A 21080-nucleotide genomic window follows, 5' to 3' on the forward strand; every position below is an offset into this window, starting at 1 on the left:
CCTTGACCAATGGTAGCCTTGGACACAGCGCTCGGCCCCGCGCCAATCGGGGATTTTTTAGTCGATTGGGTGCGGGGATGATCTTTATCGGTCCGGTGATTTCGGTGATCGGTGCCTTCCCCGATTATCAATGAATAGTGATCTAAATTGGCAGTTGCCCTGCGGCCAACAAGAACAAAATGTGACCTTTAACCCCCTGTGGCTGAAGCGGTGCTATCGGTGCAGCACCGATTATAGCACCGTTCTGCACCGAAAAAAGAAATCCCCGCACCGAACTTCCCCGATTCATTTTTATCGGGGAAGCTTAGCTGTGTCCCCGATTAGAATGTGATCGGGGAACTTTCCATTTGTCTTTTTTATGTAGTTAAGCAATTCGTCAGTTCAGTTTCAATATAAATAATTAATTAAAAGTTTTTGCTCTCGTAACAGTGGAACTTGTATGGTGAATCAGAATGGAATTAGAAGATACATTGTTTTCCACCAGTGAATATGTACAAACGGTGAGACTGGAAAAAAAAAAACTGTCATGAAATTTATTGAGATTAATTTGTCAGCGCATAACTAATTACTGTTTAAACTGAAATAGCATACCGGCAATAAAGTTAGCCGCCAGTCAACTTTGTGTGGATCTCAAAATATCATATTAAATGGGAAAAATATTATAATGGGGGAAAGTATGATACGTGGTGACTTGGCTAATGTTAGAATGGGACAGTACTGCATTCTAAGCAAGCAGTCAGTAATCCGACCACCATTCAAGAAATTTGCGAAAGGGTATATACATTTTTCATTTAGAGGTTACATTCACTTACCCATTTTCTGATTACCTTATTACTTAGAGTTGCATTTTTTCCTCTTCATGTTGGAGATCATGTATTCATTGGTGAAAATACAGTTGTAAATGCAGCTGTTGTTGGCTCTTATGTGTACATTGGGAAGAACTGTGTTATTGTATGTTAGAACCTCACCCAGATAATTGGCCACTTAATCTATTTGTGTTATTTGTTTGTTGCAGGGAAGGCGATGTATTTTGAAAGACTGTTGCATGATTGCAGATGACACTGTTCTTCCTCCTGAGACAGTTGTTTCTCCATTTACTATATATTCAGGTTCTCCTGGACATTGTGTTGAAGAATTGCCAGAAGCCATGCAAGATTTAATGATTGATTACACTAAGAGTTTCTATCAGCATTATATTCCAGACAAAGATGTGTCTGGTGTTAATCCAATCAATCTTGTAACAAGGAAATGAATAACTAAATTCACAGAATTGCAAAACCATCTTTACCAAAAAAAAATTTGTAAATCTTTTTGCTGAGCTCTGGCCCTACTTTCCTTGATGTAGAAAGCGGTCCAGCGTGTCGCCGAATCTATCAAAATATGCGATAGAGTATTTCTATTTCTTTTCAACTAATGGAAGTTACCGGTATATCCTGGAGTAGAAGTGATGCTTCTTTATCATTTTTGCACGTTTTGTAAGCCTAAATACATGAATTACTTAACTTTATATCAATGTACAATCACGCATAGCTTACCTGAATTAAAGCTTGAGGAGATGGATATCGCGAAGCAATTGCTTGGGAGGTTTCCAAAGCAACCAACGGAAATTGCATTAGTTGTTGCTGCCATAAGCGCTCGAGGCCGTGGCCGTCTTTACTTACCTTGACATTACCGCTAACATCAGCAGCATAAAAATCGAACGTCCGTTCCAACCGCTCATCCCTGTACCAAAGATCATAAATCACACATAACATGATAGTGGCAATGACAGCAACCGGGCTTAGCGTTCTCACTTGAATGGGCGCTCAGCAACGGCTTTAGTTATCCTCGTAATTACAGTTCCCAATTCTTCTGCGGTCTCTACAGGCCACAATGAGCATTCCGTCTGCAAGACTAATTTAACTTTTAGTATTTCCAGGTCGGCAGGTGTAAAACCAATATCATCGTCCAACGGGTAGCCAATTTTTTTTGAGGTTTCTGTCGAGGTGGACACACGATCACGAAACCGCCGTTTGTCCTTTCGTGATTGCTCTCTATCATAAAAAGTATCCAAATAACTGTCCGGTAAGAAGTGGAAATTGTTAAAAATTTTTACTTCCAATATGTAGTTAGGCCATAGACAACCAATGTAAGGGTCTGTTTGTTTAAACTTTTCAAAACTTTCGCAACATAATCACAGATTGATGATTGCGCAAGTGTGAAAAATTGTTCAGCCATTAGAACAATTAAACCATCATCTTCAAGTACAGTTGTTGATGTTGAACAAATCTGCAAATAGTATAGATATTCTTATTTTAGGAATTGAGATAAAAATATGTAAAAATTTCAAATGGTATGATTACTACAGCATCTTCAGCTGCATGATAATTAATCTTCTCCCTCTTCCAACAAACAGAATTGGGAATGGGAGACACTATAATTGAATGCTTCATCTCAGAATGCTGAAGCTGGGTTAAAATATTGCCACTGTTAGGGATAGCATCAAGTAAACGTGAATCAATAAGTGTTGTAACATTCTAGAGAGAAAATTTTATTAGCTATCTCCTATAAATATTAGCTAAATATTTTATGTCTGTTTATACTTTGAGGCAATCAGAAGCTCTATTTGATTTTTTGTTCGCTGCTTCAGCTGCTTTGCAGGCTTTATCATATGCTTTGGCTTGCTTGGTTTTAGTTAATTTTTTCCCAGGTTGGTTATTGCAACTTGCAGCTTCACTTGGAAGAGAACACAGATTTGGTAAACTTAAATTTTCTGTTTTGGAGTAAGGCCTTGATTCATGGGTCTGCATTAAATCGCTTGCTAAAATTCTTCCTGAACTTTTTTCTGGTATAGTTCCTAGATTCCTGGGTCCAAGTCAATATAAATTCTTGGTTGAGTAACCTCATGCTAGACTTATGAATTTTGTTGTTGCTTACATGAAATCAAAATTTTCACTTTGTTTTTGACGTACTGGGGAATCTAAATCTAAGTTCATGAACCTGGAAGAAATCATTTAATCATTGTAAATCGTAATTATTATGGAAAATCGTTACTCTTCGTCCGAATCTGAGGGTTGGTGAATAGTATGGGAGGGCGTTTTGCCAGGTGATTCCCCACAAAACTCAACATCATCTTCAGAATCAGACGTCAATACCACAATTTCACTTGCCATTTTACAATGAATGTTACTTATTTGTCGAGGAATAGCCTACCCTATCCCACGTTATCTTGATCTACAATAATAAACCGATCTAACTCACTTAAAAATAAACGTAAACCCCAAAATTGGAAAGGTACTGGTCATCCGTGAGCAGAAACGGAAAACAGAATCGTATTCAACCGCCAGCTCAGAAACGCCATCTGCACGTCAAATCGTCGTTTCTATTTAAATTATATAAAATTATATTGACGTCGAATCGGGAAAAATGTATTTGTCATTCCATTTAAAGGTTTTATTCCTATTCTACATCCATTTCTCTGTCTGAATTATGAACTTCTTCAACAACTCTTGATTCCATTTGCTTGTACTTGGAAGATACTAATGACATGTCTTTTTCTCCATCCAACTGGGTTGCCAACTGCTTCAAACCAGCAGCTGGGGAGCGAATCAAGCCCATGTTTTTGGTGACTTCATAATTGTCACTTCTTCTTTGCACCTCCTTAGATTTACTGTGACGATTGTTGATATGCAAAGCTTGGCGTCTACAGCGGATGATTTCAACCTTCTTCATTGCTTCCACAGATTTCTGCCACAAATCCCGATCGTACTTAACGGGAACGTTTCTCCTCTTTTCAAACTCGAATGACGGGTCGATGGCTAAGTCTTTGCCTGAGGACTTACGGAAGGCCTTAGTCCATTTGGTTTTACGAGGGTTCTTCTTCTTCTTAAATGCATTTTTGCATTTAGATCGACAAAACCTGAAAATCTATAAAATCAATGAAATTGATATACTTAAGTTGCGTACAAATCTAGAACTTTTACCTTGCAGTCATTTCGCACAAATACCATTCCATGGCCGGGCCAAATATTTGACGAACAAAAATAACATTTTTCTATACGCATTTTGACGACAGGTACCACACAACGTGGTTTTCCTTCTCCACCCCTTACTCTGTCTAGGCTTCTTAAATACTACGGAAATCAGAACCCTCTTCACATCGTGGTGAGCGTAATTCGGACGCTGCTAGTCATTTGTTGTATGACCGTGTGGTCGTTTGGTAAATGTTTTTAAGTAAGTTTTTCAAAATGCAATTAATTAAAACTGCTTTCGCAAAAGGCTATAAAACGACACAAATCAGACAATTTTATATCAATATGCAACTTCTTTTCATTTGCTTGTTACCCTGACCAGTTTTATTTAAACATTTTTTTTTTTGAAAGTTTTCACAAAGAATCTTTTATTTACAGAGCTTATCTCTGACTCAGCGCTTCAACGTATTCGAACCGACGTTGACCAAGAACTTGCGTCCATTTATTACGTCGAGCAAACCTGTGTAGTGTTACTGGGTTTCGGGAGGCATTTTGGATTTCGAAAATTGGTTCATAGTAAGTGTTTTTTAAATTTTGTATTGACATAGATGTTAGTTGGACTAGGAATCAGCTAATTCGCATCGGCCTGTAAAATAAAACATGCTAAATGTGCATTAGATTTCTATAGAGAAAACATTTTACATAGGCATAAGAAAAAAAATTCTTTCTATCATAGGTGATGGCCGTAACTGAGATTGAACAAGACGAGTACTTCATTGCAGCTATTTTATAATTGAATATTTGATTTTCACAAGCTAACAGATTGAAAAAAAAACAGCCTTTTAATGTATTTTACTGTGTGCACATTATATATTAACCATAAGCAATAATATCTTACCCAATTATTTAACAGGAAACATTATGAGGTTTCCGCACCCGAACAACAACTTCGACACTCACAAACGTTTCAAATTTTGCCTCTAAGAATATAACCTCCAGAATAATAAAATGTCATTAATCTGAGAAAAAGAGGGCCTGCAAAGCTGTGATATGGCAAAATATTCAGTTCATCGCTGGTTCAACTTTCGAAGAAAGGCAAAAAAACGTCTTAATAAGCTTTTTTTGCTCATCGTCACATTAGGACTTGCGACTTTTACCTTTGTTTTTGTTACAAATTCGGATTTTTATGTCAGAATGGTTAGTCCCGTCCAGAATTACTTCATTGATAAAAATGTGTAAAAATTTACGCCTCTTAGGTAAACAAACCAGTGATGAACATTCGAGGAGCGGATAGTGGCAGATGTTGTGTAAGCATACATCATTCTTTAGACGTCTGTGGTCGGTCAGAGTGTCTTTGGCACTGCCCGCAATTCGAAGCTGAATTTATATCTCCTTCAAAAGATCATGAGCATGCTTTCTTCCACGAAACTTCAGGCGCTGGGGCTCTCGATACCCGCCAAGCTTGTGCTGTTGAATCTGTCGCCTTATCAAATCCAAACCTAACCATTTACTTGTTAATGACCGCAGGAGATATTGACTGGAATTCAACGACCATGAAAACTCTGAAGAGTTACGACAATGTTCACATCCACAAGATTAACTTAGGTGAATACTTCAGTCATACACCTTTTGAAGAGTGGTACTTCTGTTCCAATTGGAATTATGGATCCCACGCCGTATCTCATCTTAGCGACGCCCTTCGCTTTCTGACACTGTATAAATATGGGGGTTATTATTTTGACTTGGATGTAATAATGCTTCAATCTGTGATGCCCTACCATAACTTCATCGGAGCAGAAGACGAGGATAATTTGGCGGCTGGAGCCCTTCACGTAGAATACCTTCATCCAGTCATCCGCACGTCGGTGGAAGAATTTCGCAACACATACAGGTAAAATAAAAAATAAAAATAATAGCGGTAGTTTTAACGATGCCTTGTACACAGAAAGGACATTTGGGGTCACAACGGGCCATTGCTGTTGACTCGCGTAATGATGAAATGGTGTTCGGCAGACAACATTCAATCAATGACTACTAGTACGTGCTACGGTTTTGGGATTCTCCCTCCTGTGGCTTTTTACCCAGTTAAATGGTTTAATTGGGAGAAATATTTTTTGGAGGAAGACATCGTATGGGGAAACGAGACAATTGGAACTCACGTGTGGAACAAAAAGAGCGTCGATACAGCTGTTTACAAGAATTCCACCCAGGTGTACGCCAAGCTTGCTCGCTCCAGATGCCCTTCAATTTTTGCAGTGGCCCCTGATGTTTTCTAATTTATGTTACTGTCAACTCTTCACGTTGATTTTAACTTATTTTTGTTACGTTGTCACTTGATTCAAAATGGGTAGGTTAAAAAAATTTAGAAGTAAAAATTCACATGTTCCAGGATTATTTGCCAGGCGCTGAGATTCAAAAACAAATCGATTTGCATCAGTACTTGATGCTTGAGCAATAAACACGAATAAAATTATGTGTAAAAATCAGAATTACTCTTGGTTTCATTGCATTGTTCATCCGATAATAAAAGGTGAGATCTACTACTTGATTAATTACTTTAAACATTGTAAGCACTGAGTTTTTCATCTCGTTTTCTTTTCACTCAATCGGAAGATTAGACCAGTTGACAGGAGCTTTGTTTTGTTTGATAAGAAGGTCATTGCATCGGGAAAAATGTTTACATCCCAAAAATCCGCGATGTGCTGAGAGTGGCGACGGATGTGGTGCATGTAGTAAGTGATGTTTCTTCTAAATTAAATAAAAGACAACAATTAGAAGCACCTGACATAAAACACAGCTTTATTTGTTCACCTTGTCAACAACCGAAGCCTTCTTTTGGGCGTATGCACCCCACAGAAGAAAAACGACGCCCTCGCAGTTGGCACTAATCCAATGTATCACGGCATCCGTCAGTGTTTCCCAACCTTTGTCCTTATGTGAGTTTGCTGCACCGGATCGCACTGTTAAGCCAGCGTTGAGTAGTAGTACACCTATTGATTTTTAGGATGAACAACTGATATTATCATAAGGCACACTTTAGTTTTTTGATAATATCAACCTTGCCTAGCCCATCCACTAAGGTTTCCATGATTAGGGATTTGAAATCCATCAATGTCAGAAGCCAATTCTTTAAAGATGTTCACCAAACTTTGAAAAATTCAGCATGAAAACCAGATGTTAAAAATGTTTGGGAACAACTATGAAAGAAGAACTACCTTGGGGGAGGGTTTACACCTTTTAAAACACTGAAGCATAAACCTAAACATAAGAAAATATATTTTTGTCCATAACCAATCCAATGGTCTGGATGCTAAATGGATTAACATACCATGAGCCTGACCAACTCCATGATACGGATCTTGCCCAATAATAACTGCTTTAACATCTTGAATATCAGAGAAATGAGTCCATGACCAAATCAGATGTTCTGGAGGGAAAATTGTATGTTTTGATCGTTCAGATGCTAGAAAATCACTGAGCTATAATTTAAAAAAATTATACACTACAACAAAAGCTGGCCTAGATTAAAGAATAAAATTCACATACTTTCTTAAAGTATGGTTTTTTGAACTCTGGTTCAATGGCTTGAAACCACGAGTGGCCAATATTATGATGCAAGGCACAAGTTTTATTTCCTTGTAATTTGATTTTTGAAATTGTTTGATTAAAAACCATTCTGTTTTTCTGGGCAAGTGAAAGACTCCCATTCTCCTCAAAAATATTTGCTTCAGCAGCCTGAAAACAACATTTAATTAAATGGAGTTGGGCCTGCAAACAGATATGAGACATAGAGCCAAGAGAAGTACTCACTTGATCAACTTTGTTTTTTTTTTCAGCAAAATTGATTTCTACAGGTTTATTGCCATCAATAAATTCTGAAAAAGACCGCTTTAAACCTCCACTCTGAAGGGGTTTAAAAAAATTAGTCGAAGGTTTTTGAGACGACATTTCATTGTCGGTCTCTGTCTCAGACTTGTTGGCGCCAACGAAGATTGGGTTTCCTTTGAACTGGAAAAGAGTGATTTTCCCCCCAATGGGAGCGCCTCTTGCGGGTGTGTTGTTTCACTCCACGCAGAAACTCATTTGTCGAAAGATGGAAGTCCCACCGGACGGAAAATCACTCATACGCCCCGACCATGCCCCGACCCAAAACAATCATTTTATGTATAGTAATCCCCGAAAGAGGGTACCCCTTTTCGGTAAAAGTCTATTTTACCCGACTAGCTTTAACCCCCTTTTCTGAGATGGAAAATAGCCATAGTGGAGGAACCAGGGGTTTATGACTCTGGTGCAGTTTAACACTTAGGTTTCAGGTTAATCGGGGCAGAGTGACATACCCTACACCCCATGCACGAGTCCAGCAAACATTTTGTGTCTTTGAAAACAGAGGGCTTCAGAGCTCGGCATCGTCATTGGTTCATATAAAGGAGAGGCGTTTCTCTGTCAACAAAGAAACGAGGAACTTTTTTTAGCTTATTGTCACTTTTTTGTGGACTCACAACTAACAGCTGTGTTCAGCCTGCAGTCTGACACAAAAAACAACAAGCCTATGAAAAATGTTAAAACCGAAAGCTCTTACTCAAGTGTTATCTCAAGCGAATACTGGTGGAATTCTTAGCACTTTGTAATTTGATGAGATCGTTTATTATAATTTTATTTTAATTGCTGCCAATTTGAGTAAATTTTAAATATAAGTAATTTACCATTTCAGGCTTTTGAACACAGAAGGGGCGTTGCTGGCTTATAGGTAAGTAAAATGATTAAAGTTTGTTGGAGACATATAAACAGTTTCATGGTTTTCTAGTGGCTATGGGGACAAGGATGCCAGAGTGACAGCAGCAATAGCTAGCAACATTTGGTCTGCATATGCTAAAAATGGAAAAGTAGCTTTTAATGAAGACATCTTAGAATCTGTCCTTCTTGACTGCATGGTATTAACTCAGAATGAACTCTTAAAAGTCAGTATTAATGGATTTGATGCTTTGCAGGATGGAAAAGTTGTGATTGCTCAAGTTGCAAATTTACTCTTGTGCCTCTATGCTAAAGAGAATGTTTGTTTTGGTATGCTCCATGCCAAAGCCAAAGCATTAGCTGATTACCTTGATTCTCCTCTACGACAAGTGGCAGCATCATGAAAATTTCTTTAATAAAAATTTGGATCTCTAAACAATTAATGAAGCTGTGAAGCAGAGTTGTATTGCACTTGTGAATAAAAAGCAACAGTAGTGATCAAAAACATGTCAAAATGGCTGCAACGTGGATAAAATCCCACAAGGCTGGTTCTCTGCATCATATTATTTCAGTATTTGGTTCCTGTTATAAAAATATCAGGTACTTACTACATCCTCAAACCTTTTTGTTGGAGCACCTGTAGTCAAGAATTGAAAACACTGAGCATATCCTATGGGTTTTCTGGATTTGTTATACAAACATTTACCTTAGCTCTATCTGTAGGTTCTGTTTCCCTTTCTCTCTTGTCACACTCCCTTGAGACAACACAAAGAAATTCTGAATGGTCCTCATTACCATAGCTGTATTGTGATCCTACATTTATAAGCTGTGTAAAAAAAGAAAAAAAGGAACAAGTAGTTAACCAATAATGTCTACCTTAGGCTACAGAATGGTAAGGAAAAGTGCTAGAATTGTATACCTGCTCAAATTTCCAGCCATCAGACATGGTTGAAACCATTTGGGTTAATTCATCTTCATGACACTGTAATACACGATAGACTTGCTTCCTGTTTTCCTTCTGAGGTAGCTCATCTCGTATTCTAATTTTGTCTCTGATTAACTGGATAAGTTCCGTAATATTATAGAATTCAGCCTCTTCTAAAATTCCTTCTTCAGCCAAGTTTTTGTCAATAACTAGTTTACTGTGTCTTAAGAAATTTAATATTGGTGAAAAATAGGTTGGGTCCCTATCGATCATGAAGGCACCTGTTTCATCCTGGTTTAAAAATGAGAGGGTTTATGAAAAATTGTTTCAATATGATTAAATTTTTTACTACTTTATCAGAGGCAAGATTGTTGTCTTCTTGGCAGAGTCTGAAGAAAAAAGACTTTGGATCTCTGCAGAGGGTTGTTCGAGTTGTAAGGAAATGGTGACCCCCAACATTTAGACGTACCCATTCTGATTTTCGGCTGCCACACCACTTTTCCGAAACGATGTTGTTAACAATCCCATTCGACTCCGGACATTCAGCCATCTCTACATAGATGCAACATAGGGAAAATCAATTCTCTGCCAAGTCTGTGTTTGTGAAACAACAGAGGGCTATTTCCTTCAATGATTAATAAGAGTTATGTTTACCTGATCATCAAAAATTCATACGACCCTTAATTCTACAAACTCTGATAGCATAAAACACTAGCTTACCAGTATGAGATTGAAACAATGAGTTCAGAGATTCAAATCTTTCATTAACATACGATTGGGGGTCGAACTTAACGAACGAAAAATGCGACCAATAAAAAATATCTTAGTAATCGATAATTTGCAAGGCAAAGTGCCATCTGTGGGAATGTCAGACGAACTGATTCAAATGAACAAGTCGATTTACTCTTTCTTAATTTAATTTTTTTTTCTAAAAGGAAGATTTTAAATTTCAATGATTATTTTATTATGATTATTTTTTTTATTTCTTTTTTTCATAAAACTTTGTTCAATATATTCTTCCTCAACATCACGGGATATCCATTTTACTTGGAACAACAAAGAAAATTCAACTTCTAGAAAACTCTAAGTGATTTGAGAAATCCATAAAATATAGCATTGGTACAGGAACTTCGCGCCTCTCGAAATCAAAATCCCATGTAATAAGGCACCCAACCTGATAATCATCGACAAAAACTTTGAGCTTTTCGACTGACGTATCCCGGACTCCATCGATGCCTGGTTCATGCCACGACAGAGTCGATTCGCTGAAGGTAAAAGTTGGTTTTGATGTTTCCCCCCTCTCCTCGAGGAATGATCGGAGATCCCACACGTTCACTCCCAGGATGAAAAAGTCAGATGACCAGCAGTTAACATGACAGCTAATAATATATTTGTCTCCTACTAGCCTGTGAATAAATATTAATTTGGAAAAAAATAGAGAGAAGGACAGGAAACAAATTACCCTATGGTTTTGATGTCTCCATCAGTTTGATTCATTTGGCATCGTCGAATGCATGTTCCGACCAGGGTGTCCCACAAACTAAAACACATTGGACAATTAGAACCGTTGAGGAAATAGTACTTCTTAATGCGATATACTAAATTTATTCGTACCTAATTTGTTCTCGACCTGCTACGATAATCCACCGATCATAAGGCTGAAAGCTTTTGATGAAATGTTCGGCTTCTCCGATAGTATTCACCAGTTCCAGTGAAGTCGCACACCGAACTTGAATTCCTTTATTGGCTCCTCCAAGCAGATAGATGTAGGAATCATCCATTTGAATTCGACGCACATTGAACTGGTGAATAGTTTGCTGGTGCACAATTTTCCATTCTTGCGGAGATGTTATTTTTCGCAATGTGAGCGTTTCGTATTGACAACTGTTCTGTAAGAATATAGCCAAGCTGTCGGAATGCATTTCACGGAAATTAATAGGAACAGTTTTACATTGGAAATGCACGACAGAAGCATATGTCCTGTTGGGCTGAAAACCAAATGACTGCAATCCACTCGGCTCGCCATTACGTCTTGAGAAAAGCTCCCGCAATTCAATAAGGCCGGGTCATCTATAAGTTTGTGAAGCTTTTCACGTTGACCACATTTTGTTTTAACAAAAATCATTTCTAAAAGTAAAATAAAATCTAACCAGATCTCTCGTTTTCATACAAAAGACGAAGATTTTCCCGCGGTTACATCCAAGGGCAAGATATTCGCTTGTTAAATCTATGGATTTCATCATGGCCCTATCGCTGTCCACTCCAATATCAAAAACCTAGGGAGACGTAATAATTAAATTAGACACACAAACTTTCAATTAAAAGAATATGTTGCTAAGATTAGGTTTTACACTTTCTGGTGCCAATGTCCATCTATTGAAAATCTCGATTGTTTGAGGACTCTGGCGGGTAACGATGAATTGATCCGCTAATTTAACTTGGAAGTTTAGGTGTCCCACAAAACCTGCATATGGCATTTTTTTTATTTGTTCGTACGAAGCCTTCGTGACCCAGTTCTTCTCCAGGGACTATTTAAAAAAAAACGCTTAGTTCAAATATGAGATGAAGATTTTCACTTTGATTCAATAGATATTGACAGACCAGCAAATGTTTTTTAATTTTTACATATAGTTCAGGATAGAACTCCGAATAGTTATCAACCTCAGTTGGTTCGACTGCTACGCCTTTTTTAATCAAGACATTGTACATTTTCTTCCACTTGACCTGTAGACTTCAAACTAAAGTATTAAGGTGAATACATGGATTGAGAAAATATTACGTCTTTGTCGAGAACGAGTTTCCACACCCTGGCATTATCGACCGCATCTTTCCAAGCAGGAGAGACTGAACGTGCGCTTAGTAGACCCAGGCAGTCAACATTTTGAAATATTCCTTTGGCAACCAGCTCAACTGCATTGAAACAGAGTGAAGCTGTTTAGAAATATATCTCAAAGAAGAATCTTGAACAATGGCATTTTGTGTCTGTTAATTTGAATTTTCTATTGGAAGGCATTCACCCAAACTGGAGTTGCAATTCTTACACAAAAAGGCAAACTATAGCAGCGTAAGAATACTACGCTACCAAATAATTAAGATTATTTTCTTTCTTTCAGGCTGTTTTGTATCTACCAATAACCACCCAAGTTTGCCTTATAAGGCGTTACAAATAAGCTTCGAGTGAGCTCTTTAAACATGAAACCTTTTCTTACCTTGAAGAAGGCAAGTGATATCGACGCCCGTATTTGTCCCTTGGAAGTTGGAGTCACAGATATCCCGAGAATTTATAGTTTGGTTGTTAGTCATTTGAAACTTGATTTTGCCATTAACTTGTAAAATACATTAGGTGTTAGCCGGTAGGTCTAATTCAACAGAACTGACTGTTGACGACTGCGCTGTCTGAATGTTTATAAATAGAGAGTCCGTCGTTGCCAAACTGTACATCATATTTGATTACAAATGTAAGATATTCAATGAATGAATGACATTTGTTAAAAGACTTTGTTGCAAAGATCTCCATGCGTTAATATAAAAGTCCCTTTACGCTTCACTTTCAAAACACAGTTATTTTGTACAATATTACTTACATACAGAATGTATTAATAAACATGGATACAAGTAGTTTCCATTACTTGTAACTTACACCGGAATCCCAACCGCGAGAAACCTATAGCCTCTTGGGATAATTATATTTTTGAGTTTCAACATGCCAGAAATCCCCCATCGACAGGAAGAGTCGTTCCATGTATCATTGAAGCACAATCACTAAGAAGATAAACAACGGCGTCCACTACTTCTTCAACCTCTACACCAACGGGATTCATGCAAGATAAATTAATGTCGACCAAAGTTGGCAATAAAAGGATGCATACCTGCAAATCTTCCCAATGGAATTCCAGCAAGCATAGGATTGGCTTTTGTGGGATCTGACCAACCCTAAAGTAAACCAATCGTTATTGTACGGATTCAGGATCCATTGAGCGCGGGAAAACGAATATTATTCTTACCAGTTTCCCCATTTCGGTGAGTACAACTGTTGGATTTACGCAGTTCACTCGTATCTGTTATAATCGCAGGATCACTCTAAATTTCATTTTTCAGTAAGGAATTTGAGAATTCTTACTTTATGTTGCCCAAGCTCAAGAGCCATAACTTTGCAAAGCATGTCAAGTGCAGCCTTGGCGCTGCAATAAACTGCATGATCTTTCAAAGGTGCCTGAGAGGCCTGTACACAAGAATTGTAAAAATAGAGCTGCAATAACAAGATTTAGAAGACACTAGACAACAGACCTGTGATGACACATGGACAATTGAACCTCCAGTTTTTGAATCAATCATTTGCTTAGCTACAATTTGTGAAACATTGATAACAGCTTTCAGATTCACATTGAAGAGCCTGAAAATGGAAACCAAATTTATCAAACACAAACTAAGTTAGTAAAATTTAGAGCATACTTATCAAAGCTTCCACTTTTTATATCCAAAAAAGGCTCTAAAATAGCTACTCCTGCATTATTAACTAACAAGTCAACATGCCCAAGACCTTTAACTGCTTTTTCTGTTGCTTCCCAGTCTTCAAGGTCTACAGTCACGGTACGGATTCCAGGAACTTCGCGTAGCAATGACTGTAAATTCTCAGGCGACTTTGACAGCGCAAAAACCACAGCTCCGTGTTCAAACAATCGTTTCGCGATGGCTCTTCCGATCCCTTCAAGAAACACAGAAGAAAGCGAAATGTTACTTCGATCACAACAACGTTATTCTGTATTTTTCTCGCGAAATGTACCTTGACCCGCACCGGTAACCAAAGCAGTTTTTCCTGTAAATTTTATATCCATTTATTAAGGATAATACCAGTGATAGATTCCAAATTACCACTGAATTGTTGACGAAATCGTAAATGGAGGTATGTGACAGTTCCGCAAAAGGCAAATCAAAATAACAACGTTGCCTGTTTTTGGGGCATTGCGTAACGCCTTACAGAGCAATATTCTTCTGTACATTAGGATTTTTGCGGAGATTTTGAGGCAGAAAATTCACACAAGAAAGCAATAATCTTTTGTGACGGTATTTTTATTCTATTCGAGGTGGATAGGCAATACAATAAACTCTGGAATGGATTCACACAACCATGTGACGTGTGGCTTGAGACTCCACAACCAGTTTTTGTTATTGCTTCTCAGACGAATGGAACTGATAAAGAATAATAAAGTAGGTGAGTGTCGTCCCCATTATCTATAAAAGAAGACAAACAGTTCGATTAGAGATCAAGTTGCTTCACTCTTGCTGCAACCCAATCAACCTTGGGAATGATTTTCCCGCTTATTGGATAGAAATAGACGGCGGTGACTTCTGGAAAGAAATGGTCCGCTTGAAGCGCAAATGCATTGGTCTGCGTAATAAACGGTATTAGGACTAGGCGTTATTATAAGAACGAAGCAAAGTCACTGATTACCAAAGATTTGTGTGGTTCTCTCATTTCAATTTGCATTTGAATAAGTTCCTTCAAAACAGCGTCAGCCTTCGAGATACAAAAAGTTAAATTAGTCCACCATACGACATGGTGTACTATTGCATTAGCTGCATACTTTTTCCTGGATCAAATCCGGTGGATAACAGATGAGTAAAATATGGAGAATTTGCGAAATGAAAAAGGATATATCCATTTGTTCCAGTAGTGCTTCACGTCCCCTTTCATTTCCAAACAAGTAAAAGGATGAAGTTATGATAGAAACAAAATGAAATAGTAGAGATATTCCCAGGATCCAGCCAAAGCAGTTGTTTATGTGATCGATGGTTTCGCAGACCAGCACATGATGCTTCTTCAAGGATATAAGGCGATCGTAATGTTCTTTGTCCATCGGTTGATTCTTCAAAACATTTAGATCCCATAGAATTGTTTGATAGGCATTTGCCGAGGCGTAGCTAGTAACAACAAATAGAAAAACGGCTGTGATCGGGTATACTTGTGAAAGAACGGACACCAAGGTACAGCACAAGATCGGGAAAGGAGATCCATTGCTGATGTGGTAAGAGCTGACTATAAAGCACAATATTGTATGCTGTAAAAAGGAAAAAACAAAAAAAAGATTTCAAGATGAAATTGAATAAAAAAATTATTTTGTACTGACCATAATTATGATCCAGCATACTCCCATAACAGATGCTCTACGGATTCCAACGAAAAAATCTGCACTCAGAAATGATTCCAAATCCTGGAAAGCTTCTACTAATAAATTCCAACGACCCGAGAAAAAAGACACTAGGACGATGTGGCATCCAAGACCGTGTGCAGCAAAGTTAACAAAATCTAATACAGTGTTCCATGTAAAGGCGTCTGAGTTGAAGCCATTTTCGGTGACAAGAGTGTTAGATAATTCCTTGTGATGCTTTAAAACGTAATTCAAACAAAGCACTTGGCAGGCAATGGAGAACAATAGACAAAAAATGCTGTACAAGGTGAAGTACCGACAAGAATTAGTTTGATTTCTATCTGAAAGATTCACACCTAACCACTTTAACCATGTGACAAGTGGTGTGGTACTCCACAACCAGTTTTTGTCAGACATTCTGGCTGCTTCGTTTCTTTCAGACCTCTCTTGAACCACAATTCCCACCAAGTGCTAATAAACAACAAAATAGATAGGATAAGTTGATGAAATAAACGGTTTTTTTTGTCGTTATGTTTGTCTGCAAGTAATCCATTAACGACATTACAATGTGACAGCTGACATTTATGGGGTTGGTTGAATAAATCATCCAGTGCAAAGTGTATTTTCATTTCGTAATTGCAACCCATTATGACGTGAACATAAAAAACAAAACAGTTACCTACTAACTGTTTATGGTCGATAAACAAAGAAAAATAATTCAGAAAATTCTTTAAGGTTTCTCTTCCAACGAACGAAATTGGCGAAGAATAAAATAGTACGTCAGCGTAGTTCCAATCATCTGTGAGTTGCAACAATTTGTTTTAATTCAGGTAACGCCTTCATACAATAAACTGATAGTAGTAAGTTAGCACTCACCGTAGGAATTAGCTTTCTACCAACGTAAAAGAAACCAAGGGCAGATATTCTGGGAGAGGTTAGAGCTACGTGTAGAATCAACTCGTGGACCTGCATCAGAGTCAATAAATCTCAATGAAAAAAAAAAATCAATTAGATTTGATATGAGCTTTTGACACACCTGTTTTCTGCAAGGATTAATCTCGGACTTCAATTCCAATCGCAGAAGCTGTTTCAACAATTTGTCCGACTAAATATGCATTAAAATATTCAATTTAATTACCAACAAATTGAAAACCAGGAATATTGCTGAGACCTCAAAACGAATATTATCCGATACTATGCAAATGACAAAAAGGTTGACGAGATGAAAGATGAAAAACAGAATTCCGCCAATGGGCGTATTCTCATTGGAATTGCCAAACCAATAAAAGGTTACATTAACTTTGGCAACAAACAAATGTGGTATGACGAGCAGAAGGAGCCACCCAAAACAATCGTTTATGACGTCGATTGTCTGGCAAGCTGAAACGTAGTAACGTTTAAGGATAAAGACATCAGTATTCGATAGATTACACGCCTGTAGATGTTCGCTGTTTAACTTTGACGTGATTGACTTAAACGAGAATGAGGCTGCATAACTGACGGTTGTAAACAAGACAATGCCGAAAATGGGATAAAACTGTAGGAGTACTTCAGAAATAATCAAAAATTTTATTTTGAACGGTGTCTTTGTACTGACCATTGACACGGTCGCAGAGATAAACAAACAAGTAACCTGCAATTGAATGAACCGTTAAAAGTACATCTCTTTTGGGCTAAATATGCGGACAACCTACCATCAAAACTACATGTGCCACTCCAGCAAACGATAGTCGGCGAAGTCGATCGTAAAGTTCATTGTCGAAGAGAGGAATCAGACTTTGAAAAGCCTTTCTCAGCGAAGGCCACTTCTTTCTCACAACAAAAAACAGAATCCAATGGGTGCTAAGGCAGCCAACTTCAAAATTGATGAAATCGGTGATCATATTCCAAATGAAAGTCCTGGAATGATTTCCATCTTCTCCGAAATAAATGGTTGCCATTTGGTATAATTGCCCGTGAATAATTATTACAGAGTTCACTGTGAGGACTGCATGGATTACTAGACTGATAAAACTAAATGCTGTCTTCCATTTTTGACCGAATTTTGACGGTTGAGTTAAATCGACCCCTATAAAGCAGGACAAAGCGATTAATGGGCGGATACTCCAGTTCCAGCACTTCCTCCCTGTGACATTAGATTCCAGAATTCTTGGTTCTCTGACGCTTTCGTTCGCTGCAACTTTTATTCCTCGAGTTGGCATTGTGTTCCATCAAACCCACTCTAAACGTCGTGCTTATTAGGACTAACAAATTTCCAGGCAAAACTCTAGTACACCACCTCGCTGTTAAATTGAACGATATGAATTGACCCCAAGTATTTCCTTACCTACTATATCCGGTGCATGGCACTCGGAAGGAAACCAATCGAACGAAGTGATGACGTCAGGGAACGGTTGATGTACGTCCCAGACGAAGGAGATAACGAAATAGATTTTTCGGTTGACAGTTTGTAATCGCCATTAGCTTTGCGATGGACCCACGGCGAATTCTGTAAAAAAAAAAAAAAATACACAGATAAATTTTTAAAGAAATCTAATACATTTGAGTAAAAAACAAAAATTACTTTTTGCCGACGTAAGGATAGAGCTGGTTTCCTTCCGCTAGAAAGCAATTTGATATGCCTCGCCCACATTTGATTGAAAAATCGATCTGACGCGTCCATCGCAGAAATTGATGTATTTCTTTTGTATTCCAGCAAATCCCACTTGCACGCAAACACACACACTCACACACACAGCGCGTGACTTGTAGGGTAAAAAGGTATAATAATAACTGTAACGTTCTTTAGAACTTGGGGACGCGCATGGGCCTGTCTACAGTTGTGTGTGCAACTATAAAAAGGCAGCAGTTCAGCAGCAACTCATTCGTATCTCTAATTCTAATGTTGCGAAAGGGACAAAAAAAAAACATCAAGTCAATCAGAACTAAATTATCATTACCATAGGAAACATACGAATTCATCATCACCGAAACGAGAAACACGCGAGCTATTAAAAATAAAATTGAAAAAAAAAAAGGATGGAGAACAACAAGGTAAAGGAGGGCAAAATGTTGAGGTCACTGCTCACTCAGAAAACTAAGAAAGGTAACGAGCATGACGAAGACCAGATTTGTTAAGAATCCGTTTTCAGTTCAATGCCTACTCACGCTCAGGTTTGAAATATATATTCAAATTGAAATTCGACGCGTTTGAAACAGTGATGCTTCGATTCGTAAATTTCGTCTGAAATAGAATTGCTTATATCTGTTACTCTTACCGGGGGGGAGAGGGAGAAAATTTCAACTTGGCAATGAGGAGATAAAATGAATGGGGGAGGAGAATAGATGGATATGCCATCTAAACAGATTATCATTAGCGAGAACAGAATGAGCTTTCACTTTCTTCGTGTAAATTTGCTAGGTAGAAAAAAAAAAGAAAAAAGAAAACGAAGAGAAAAACAGTCACGAGTTTTGTTTTGTTTTTGTGTAGTAGCAGCAACCTCGGCGCTAAGAGGTTCAAATTTCTTCCTTTTTGCAAAACGAGCTCGAGATGAACACAAAAAGAGCAATTGGGGTTGAAAGTAAATATTCAAGAAGGTCTGAAAAAAAAGGGGGGGGGCGCACCGAAGCGAAAAAATAAACAAAACAAATATGAGGTAAGGATTTAGAAGAAAACGGAGGTTAACGTAAAATGAAAAAAAAAAAAAAAAAAATTTCTTTAGCTAATGGGTTCGCTTGGTTTCCAAAAGCGGGGTTGTTTACATCAGTCTCGAGCGTTTATGAGTGGGCGAGTCCATGATGACGTCGTGGGTAGGGCTGGCGGGAGCGGGTCGTTTATGGCGAGCCGACTCATGGCTTATAAAGGCGCTCAGCTCACTGTGGTTATGAACAGGACTTCCTCGTCGTCCGGTGCTTTTGGCTGACGAAGCGTTATTGGTATTGTTGCTAGAGGCCGACGATGGTAAGGGCAAGCTGAGGGCTTCACGGAAGGCTTGTAGAGCTGGCTCAAAGTCTCCAGCAGAACCTTCCAGTGGATGTTGCAGAGCAGAAGGGCCGTGATGCGAGGCAGACATGCCATCAGACAATGACACCCGTGGACGAGGACCCATTCGCATTTGGTGGCGAGGCTGAGATGCACCGGAGCCCGGGACACTTTTCCCAGTCAGAAATGCGATCAATTCTTCTCTTCTGATGTTGCGACCACGGCGCTTCTTGGCCCATGCCAACATTTCTCTCGCTCTTCGCTGATATCCGGCCTGAATTCCAAGTTCGGAGCTTCGTCTCAAGGCCTCTGTCGACTCTAACATTCATAATAAAACTTCCGTTATCCTCAACCCTTTTCAAATGTTCAAACAGAACATTATCTAAAGGAACAATTATGGATGTTCACTGGTTTGGTTTCTTTAGGTCGATTAGTCACTTCACCACACCCAAAGTTACAATGCATCATTAAGTTACAATGCATCATTAGAATAGGGAAAAAGCAATTCTTTCAACCAATATATACATAACTCATGAGCTTAGTATCCACAGTGTCTTAATTATCACATAGAATTGTTTAATCTAGATGACAGACAATGGTTGACAGAAAGTGTTATAACTCTCTTTGTAAAAGCTTTCTTAGCAACAACACAACAAAGATGAACACTTTGCTCAAGAAAATATGTAGTTGGTTGCAATTAATCAAGGTGTCAATTGTTATTTTATGCTAAGGTGGTTTAGATAAAGGTTCCGTAACTTTGTCTCACCTTTGTACAGTGAAGTGATTGTGCCAGCTGCGGTTTGGAAAGGCAACCAGAGGACTTGAGGTTGGTTACGATCTGGAAAAAGACAACAAAGTATTGGCCAAAGGTTATCACAGTGTGAATCGTGGTAGTAACCATGATGATCCTTACCTTTAAACAACTGTGCTACAGACGTGGCAGAATTTTGAAAAAGGTACCAAAGCTTCTGTGTGGATAAATCTCGTTCTGATTGAACAGCTTGATCAAGGTCGGGCTCATTTTCAAGTTCAATCTCGCACTGACGTTCCCAATTGGAGATCCAAATGTCTGCGAACGGATCCTCACCGTTTTCCATGGAGTTATTCATATTTGTATATTAATTTATAAATGTCGAGAAATAAACAGACAACCACGTTTTTATAACAGTAACGCTTGTTTTGTAGTGAATTCAATCGGTGTAAGCTTCCTATAATCACGTGAATTTCTTTCGAGAGCCCTGTGCATTTCACACTACCTACTCCATATTGCCTGCCTACGGTTTGCTATGAAAGTTGTTCTGGCTCTTGGCCGCAGATTTCTCGCTCACAAAAGCTTTTATCTCCTCCTTTTTTTTTATTCTCTA

The 21080-nt window shown here is 38.3% G+C and overlaps 11 protein-coding genes across 17 annotated transcripts; 3 read left to right on the plus strand and 8 right to left on the minus strand.

Annotated features, from left to right (window-relative positions):
- The first annotated feature begins 306 nt into the window (after nt 1-306).
- Nucleotides 307-1507, plus strand: LOC116928061 (dynactin subunit 5). The gene is made up of 4 exons (XM_045176206.1): nt 307-500; nt 587-774; nt 840-951; nt 1016-1507. Exons 1-4 carry the CDS (start codon nt 453-455, stop codon nt 1250-1252), a joined length of 585 nt encoding a protein of 194 aa, XP_045032141.1. The 5' UTR covers nt 307-452; the 3' UTR covers nt 1253-1507.
- On the minus strand, nt 1180-3300 carry LOC116928052 (crossover junction endonuclease EME1). 2 transcript variants are annotated; one of them, XM_032935123.2, is made up of 9 exons: nt 3034-3300; nt 2917-2979; nt 2583-2844; nt 2346-2516; nt 2096-2268; nt 1794-2033; nt 1536-1722; nt 1425-1481; nt 1180-1370 (listed from the first exon to the last, which is right to left on the minus strand). In XM_032935123.2, exons 1-9 carry the CDS (start codon nt 3150-3152, stop codon nt 1263-1265), a joined length of 1380 nt encoding a protein of 459 aa, XP_032791014.2. In that variant the 5' UTR covers nt 3153-3300; the 3' UTR covers nt 1180-1262. The 2 variants fall into 2 exon arrangements, with proteins under 2 accessions (XP_032791014.2, XP_032791013.2); XM_032935122.2 differs by having other exon boundaries at nt 2343-2516; nt 3034-3298.
- LOC116928054 (lactosylceramide 4-alpha-galactosyltransferase) lies at nt 1928-6439 on the plus strand. 4 transcript variants are annotated; one of them, XM_045176205.1, is made up of 6 exons: nt 1928-2064; nt 4389-4526; nt 4687-4797; nt 4864-5147; nt 5207-5841; nt 5896-6439. In XM_045176205.1, the coding sequence occupies exons 4-6, from the start codon at nt 5001-5003 to the stop codon at nt 6224-6226; spliced, it is 1113 nt and encodes a 370-aa protein (XP_045032140.1). In that variant the 5' UTR covers nt 1928-2064; nt 4389-4526; nt 4687-4797; nt 4864-5000; the 3' UTR covers nt 6227-6439. The 4 variants fall into 4 exon arrangements, with proteins under 4 accessions (XP_045032140.1, XP_032791019.2, XP_032791015.2 ...); XM_032935124.2 differs by lacking the exon at nt 1928-2064 and having other exon boundaries at nt 4370-4526; XM_032935128.2 differs by lacking the exons at nt 1928-2064; nt 4687-4797; nt 4864-5147 and adding an exon at nt 4074-4212 and having other exon boundaries at nt 5478-5841.
- LOC116928062 (probable ribosome biogenesis protein RLP24) lies at nt 3386-4096 on the minus strand. Its single transcript, XM_032935140.2, has 2 exons — nt 3963-4096; nt 3386-3906 (listed from the first exon to the last, which is right to left on the minus strand). Exons 1-2 carry the CDS (start codon nt 4041-4043, stop codon nt 3439-3441), a joined length of 549 nt encoding a protein of 182 aa, XP_032791031.1. The 5' UTR covers nt 4044-4096; the 3' UTR covers nt 3386-3438.
- LOC116928056 (uracil-DNA glycosylase) lies at nt 6326-8011 on the minus strand. Its single transcript, XM_032935130.2, has 7 exons — nt 7761-8011; nt 7497-7685; nt 7279-7429; nt 7166-7208; nt 7009-7097; nt 6762-6940; nt 6326-6698 (listed from the first exon to the last, which is right to left on the minus strand). Exons 1-7 carry the CDS (start codon nt 7896-7898, stop codon nt 6549-6551), a joined length of 939 nt encoding a protein of 312 aa, XP_032791021.2. The 5' UTR covers nt 7899-8011; the 3' UTR covers nt 6326-6548.
- A 354-nt stretch (nt 8012-8365) lies between these two features.
- On the plus strand, nt 8366-9186 carry LOC116928064 (ragulator complex protein LAMTOR2). Its single transcript, XM_032935142.2, has 4 exons — nt 8366-8574; nt 8662-8697; nt 8755-8881; nt 8939-9186. The coding sequence occupies exons 1-4, from the start codon at nt 8507-8509 to the stop codon at nt 9083-9085; spliced, it is 378 nt and encodes a 125-aa protein (XP_032791033.1). The 5' UTR covers nt 8366-8506; the 3' UTR covers nt 9086-9186.
- LOC116928060 (BTB/POZ domain-containing protein KCTD5) lies at nt 9125-10466 on the minus strand. Of its 2 annotated transcripts, none has more exons than XM_032935137.2 (5): nt 10327-10466; nt 9959-10158; nt 9601-9897; nt 9388-9507; nt 9125-9318 (listed from the first exon to the last, which is right to left on the minus strand). In XM_032935137.2, the coding sequence occupies exons 2-5, from the start codon at nt 10154-10156 to the stop codon at nt 9289-9291; spliced, it is 645 nt and encodes a 214-aa protein (XP_032791028.1). In that variant the 5' UTR covers nt 10157-10158; nt 10327-10466; the 3' UTR covers nt 9125-9288. The 2 variants fall into 2 exon arrangements, with proteins under 2 accessions (XP_032791028.1, XP_032791027.1); XM_032935136.2 differs by having other exon boundaries at nt 10261-10422.
- A 96-nt stretch (nt 10467-10562) lies between these two features.
- Nucleotides 10563-13053, minus strand: LOC116928050 (F-box/WD repeat-containing protein 1A). Of its 2 annotated transcripts, XM_032935119.2 has the most exons (9): nt 12816-13053; nt 12386-12516; nt 12208-12330; nt 11958-12134; nt 11757-11882; nt 11558-11692; nt 11221-11495; nt 11069-11146; nt 10563-11012 (listed from the first exon to the last, which is right to left on the minus strand). In XM_032935119.2, the coding sequence occupies exons 1-9, from the start codon at nt 12907-12909 to the stop codon at nt 10673-10675; spliced, it is 1479 nt and encodes a 492-aa protein (XP_032791010.2). In that variant the 5' UTR covers nt 12910-13053; the 3' UTR covers nt 10563-10672. The 2 variants fall into 2 exon arrangements, with proteins under 2 accessions (XP_032791010.2, XP_032791011.2); XM_032935120.2 differs by lacking the exon at nt 12816-13053 and having other exon boundaries at nt 12208-12337.
- A 129-nt stretch (nt 13054-13182) lies between these two features.
- Nucleotides 13183-14550, minus strand: LOC116928059 (L-xylulose reductase). The gene is made up of 7 exons (XM_032935133.2): nt 14390-14550; nt 14059-14311; nt 13894-13999; nt 13727-13828; nt 13611-13664; nt 13476-13539; nt 13183-13408 (listed from the first exon to the last, which is right to left on the minus strand). The coding sequence occupies exons 1-7, from the start codon at nt 14439-14441 to the stop codon at nt 13305-13307; spliced, it is 735 nt and encodes a 244-aa protein (XP_032791024.2). The 5' UTR covers nt 14442-14550; the 3' UTR covers nt 13183-13304.
- Nucleotides 14551-14658: 108 nt separating this feature from the next.
- LOC116927578 lies at nt 14659-18108 on the minus strand. The gene is made up of 10 exons (XM_045176783.1): nt 17450-18108; nt 16927-17388; nt 16792-16860; nt 16632-16721; nt 16492-16554; nt 15735-16226; nt 15192-15665; nt 15059-15124; nt 14906-14995; nt 14659-14838 (listed from the first exon to the last, which is right to left on the minus strand). Exons 1-10 carry the CDS (start codon nt 17954-17956, stop codon nt 14773-14775), a joined length of 2379 nt encoding a protein of 792 aa, XP_045032718.1. The 5' UTR covers nt 17957-18108; the 3' UTR covers nt 14659-14772.
- A 308-nt stretch (nt 18109-18416) lies between these two features.
- LOC116928057 (UPF0472 protein C16orf72 homolog) lies at nt 18417-21017 on the minus strand. The gene is made up of 3 exons (XM_032935131.2): nt 20630-21017; nt 20483-20554; nt 18417-20034 (listed from the first exon to the last, which is right to left on the minus strand). Exons 1-3 carry the CDS (start codon nt 20823-20825, stop codon nt 19493-19495), a joined length of 810 nt encoding a protein of 269 aa, XP_032791022.1. The 5' UTR covers nt 20826-21017; the 3' UTR covers nt 18417-19492.
- Between the last annotated feature and the right edge of the window lie 63 nt (nt 21018-21080).

This window comes from Daphnia magna, linkage group LG7 (genome assembly GCF_020631705.1).
Source record: "Daphnia magna isolate NIES linkage group LG7, ASM2063170v1.1, whole genome shotgun sequence".
In the NCBI taxonomy this organism is placed as follows: Eukaryota; Metazoa; Arthropoda; class Branchiopoda; order Diplostraca; family Daphniidae; genus Daphnia; species Daphnia magna.

Coding starts and splice junctions, on each gene's coding strand:
- LOC116928060 (XM_032935137.2), bottom strand. CDS start 10,156: ATGGCTGAATGTCCGGAGTCGAATGGGATTGTTAACAACATCGTTTCG. Junction 9,898..9,958: donor ACAATCTTGCCTCTGATAAA/GTAGTAAAAAAT, acceptor TTTTTAAACCAG/GATGAAACAGGTGCCTTCAT. Junction 9,508..9,600: donor ATGGCTGGAAATTTGAGCAG/GTATACAATTCT, acceptor TTTTTTACACAG/CTTATAAATGTAGGATCACA.
- LOC116928052 (XM_032935122.2), bottom strand. CDS start 3,152: ATGGCAAGTGAAATTGTGGTATTGACGTCTGATTCTGAAGATGATGTT. Junction 2,517..2,582: donor GAGCTTCTGATTGCCTCAAA/GTATAAACAGAC, acceptor TTTTCTCTCTAG/AATGTTACAACACTTATTGA. Junction 2,269..2,342: donor ATGCAGCTGAAGATGCTGTA/GTAATCATACCA, acceptor TACTATTTGCAG/ATTTGTTCAACATCAACAAC.
- LOC116928050 (XM_032935119.2), bottom strand. CDS start 12,909: ATGACTAACAACCAAACTATAAATTCTCGGGATATCTGTGACTCCAAC. Junction 12,517..12,815: donor TATCACTTGCCTTCTTCAAG/GTAAGAAAAGGT, acceptor GTTTCAATGCAG/TTGAGCTGGTTGCCAAAGGA. Junction 12,331..12,385: donor AACTCGTTCTCGACAAAGAC/GTAATATTTTCT, acceptor TGAAGTCTACAG/GTCAAGTGGAAGAAAATGTA.
- LOC116928059 (XM_032935133.2), bottom strand. CDS start 14,441: ATGGATATAAAATTTACAGGAAAAACTGCTTTGGTTACCGGTGCGGGT. Junction 14,000..14,058: donor AAAAGTGGAAGCTTTGATAA/GTATGCTCTAAA, acceptor TTCCATTTTCAG/GCTCTTCAATGTGAATCTGA. Junction 13,829..13,893: donor TTGTCCATGTGTCATCACAG/GTCTGTTGTCTA, acceptor TCTTGTGTACAG/GCCTCTCAGGCACCTTTGAA.
- LOC116928062 (XM_032935140.2), bottom strand. CDS start 4,043: ATGCGTATAGAAAAATGTTATTTTTGTTCGTCAAATATTTGGCCCGGC. Junction 3,907..3,962: donor TTGTGCGAAATGACTGCAAG/GTAAAAGTTCTA, acceptor TTGATTTTATAG/ATTTTCAGGTTTTGTCGATC.
- LOC116928056 (XM_032935130.2), bottom strand. CDS start 7,898: ATGTCGTCTCAAAAACCTTCGACTAATTTTTTTAAACCCCTTCAGAGT. Junction 7,430..7,496: donor AAAAACCATACTTTAAGAAA/GTATGTGAATTT, acceptor TTTAAATTATAG/CTCAGTGATTTTCTAGCATC. Junction 6,941..7,008: donor TAGTGGATGGGCTAGGCAAG/GTTGATATTATC, acceptor AAAAATCAATAG/GTGTACTACTACTCAACGCT.
- LOC116928061 (XM_045176206.1), top strand. CDS start 453: ATGGAATTAGAAGATACATTGTTTTCCACCAGTGAATATGTACAAACG. Junction 501..586: donor CCAGTGAATATGTACAAACG/GTGAGACTGGAA, acceptor AAACTGAAATAG/CATACCGGCAATAAAGTTAG. Junction 775..839: donor TTCAAGAAATTTGCGAAAGG/GTATATACATTT, acceptor CTTATTACTTAG/AGTTGCATTTTTTCCTCTTC.
- LOC116927578 (XM_045176783.1), bottom strand. CDS start 17,956: ATGCCAACTCGAGGAATAAAAGTTGCAGCGAACGAAAGCGTCAGAGAA. Junction 15,125..15,191: donor CGGATTTGATCCAGGAAAAA/GTATGCAGCTAA, acceptor TGTATCTCGAAG/GCTGACGCTGTTTTGAAGGA. Junction 14,996..15,058: donor GAGAACCACACAAATCTTTG/GTAATCAGTGAC, acceptor TTTATTACGCAG/ACCAATGCATTTGCGCTTCA.
- LOC116928057 (XM_032935131.2), bottom strand. CDS start 20,825: ATGAATAACTCCATGGAAAACGGTGAGGATCCGTTCGCAGACATTTGG. Junction 20,555..20,629: donor TGTAGCACAGTTGTTTAAAG/GTAAGGATCATC, acceptor GTCTTTTTCCAG/ATCGTAACCAACCTCAAGTC. Junction 20,035..20,482: donor AATCACTTCACTGTACAAAG/GTGAGACAAAGT, acceptor TATGAATGTTAG/AGTCGACAGAGGCCTTGAGA.
- LOC116928064 (XM_032935142.2), top strand. CDS start 8,507: ATGTTAAAACCGAAAGCTCTTACTCAAGTGTTATCTCAAGCGAATACT. Junction 8,575..8,661: donor GGTGGAATTCTTAGCACTTT/GTAATTTGATGA, acceptor TTACCATTTCAG/GCTTTTGAACACAGAAGGGG. Junction 8,882..8,938: donor CTGTCCTTCTTGACTGCATG/GTATTAACTCAG, acceptor GATGCTTTGCAG/GATGGAAAAGTTGTGATTGC.
- LOC116928054 (XM_045176205.1), top strand. CDS start 5,001: ATGGCAAAATATTCAGTTCATCGCTGGTTCAACTTTCGAAGAAAGGCA. Junction 5,148..5,206: donor CGGATTTTTATGTCAGAATG/GTTAGTCCCGTC, acceptor TACGCCTCTTAG/GTAAACAAACCAGTGATGAA. Junction 5,842..5,895: donor GAATTTCGCAACACATACAG/GTAAAATAAAAA, acceptor CCTTGTACACAG/AAAGGACATTTGGGGTCACA.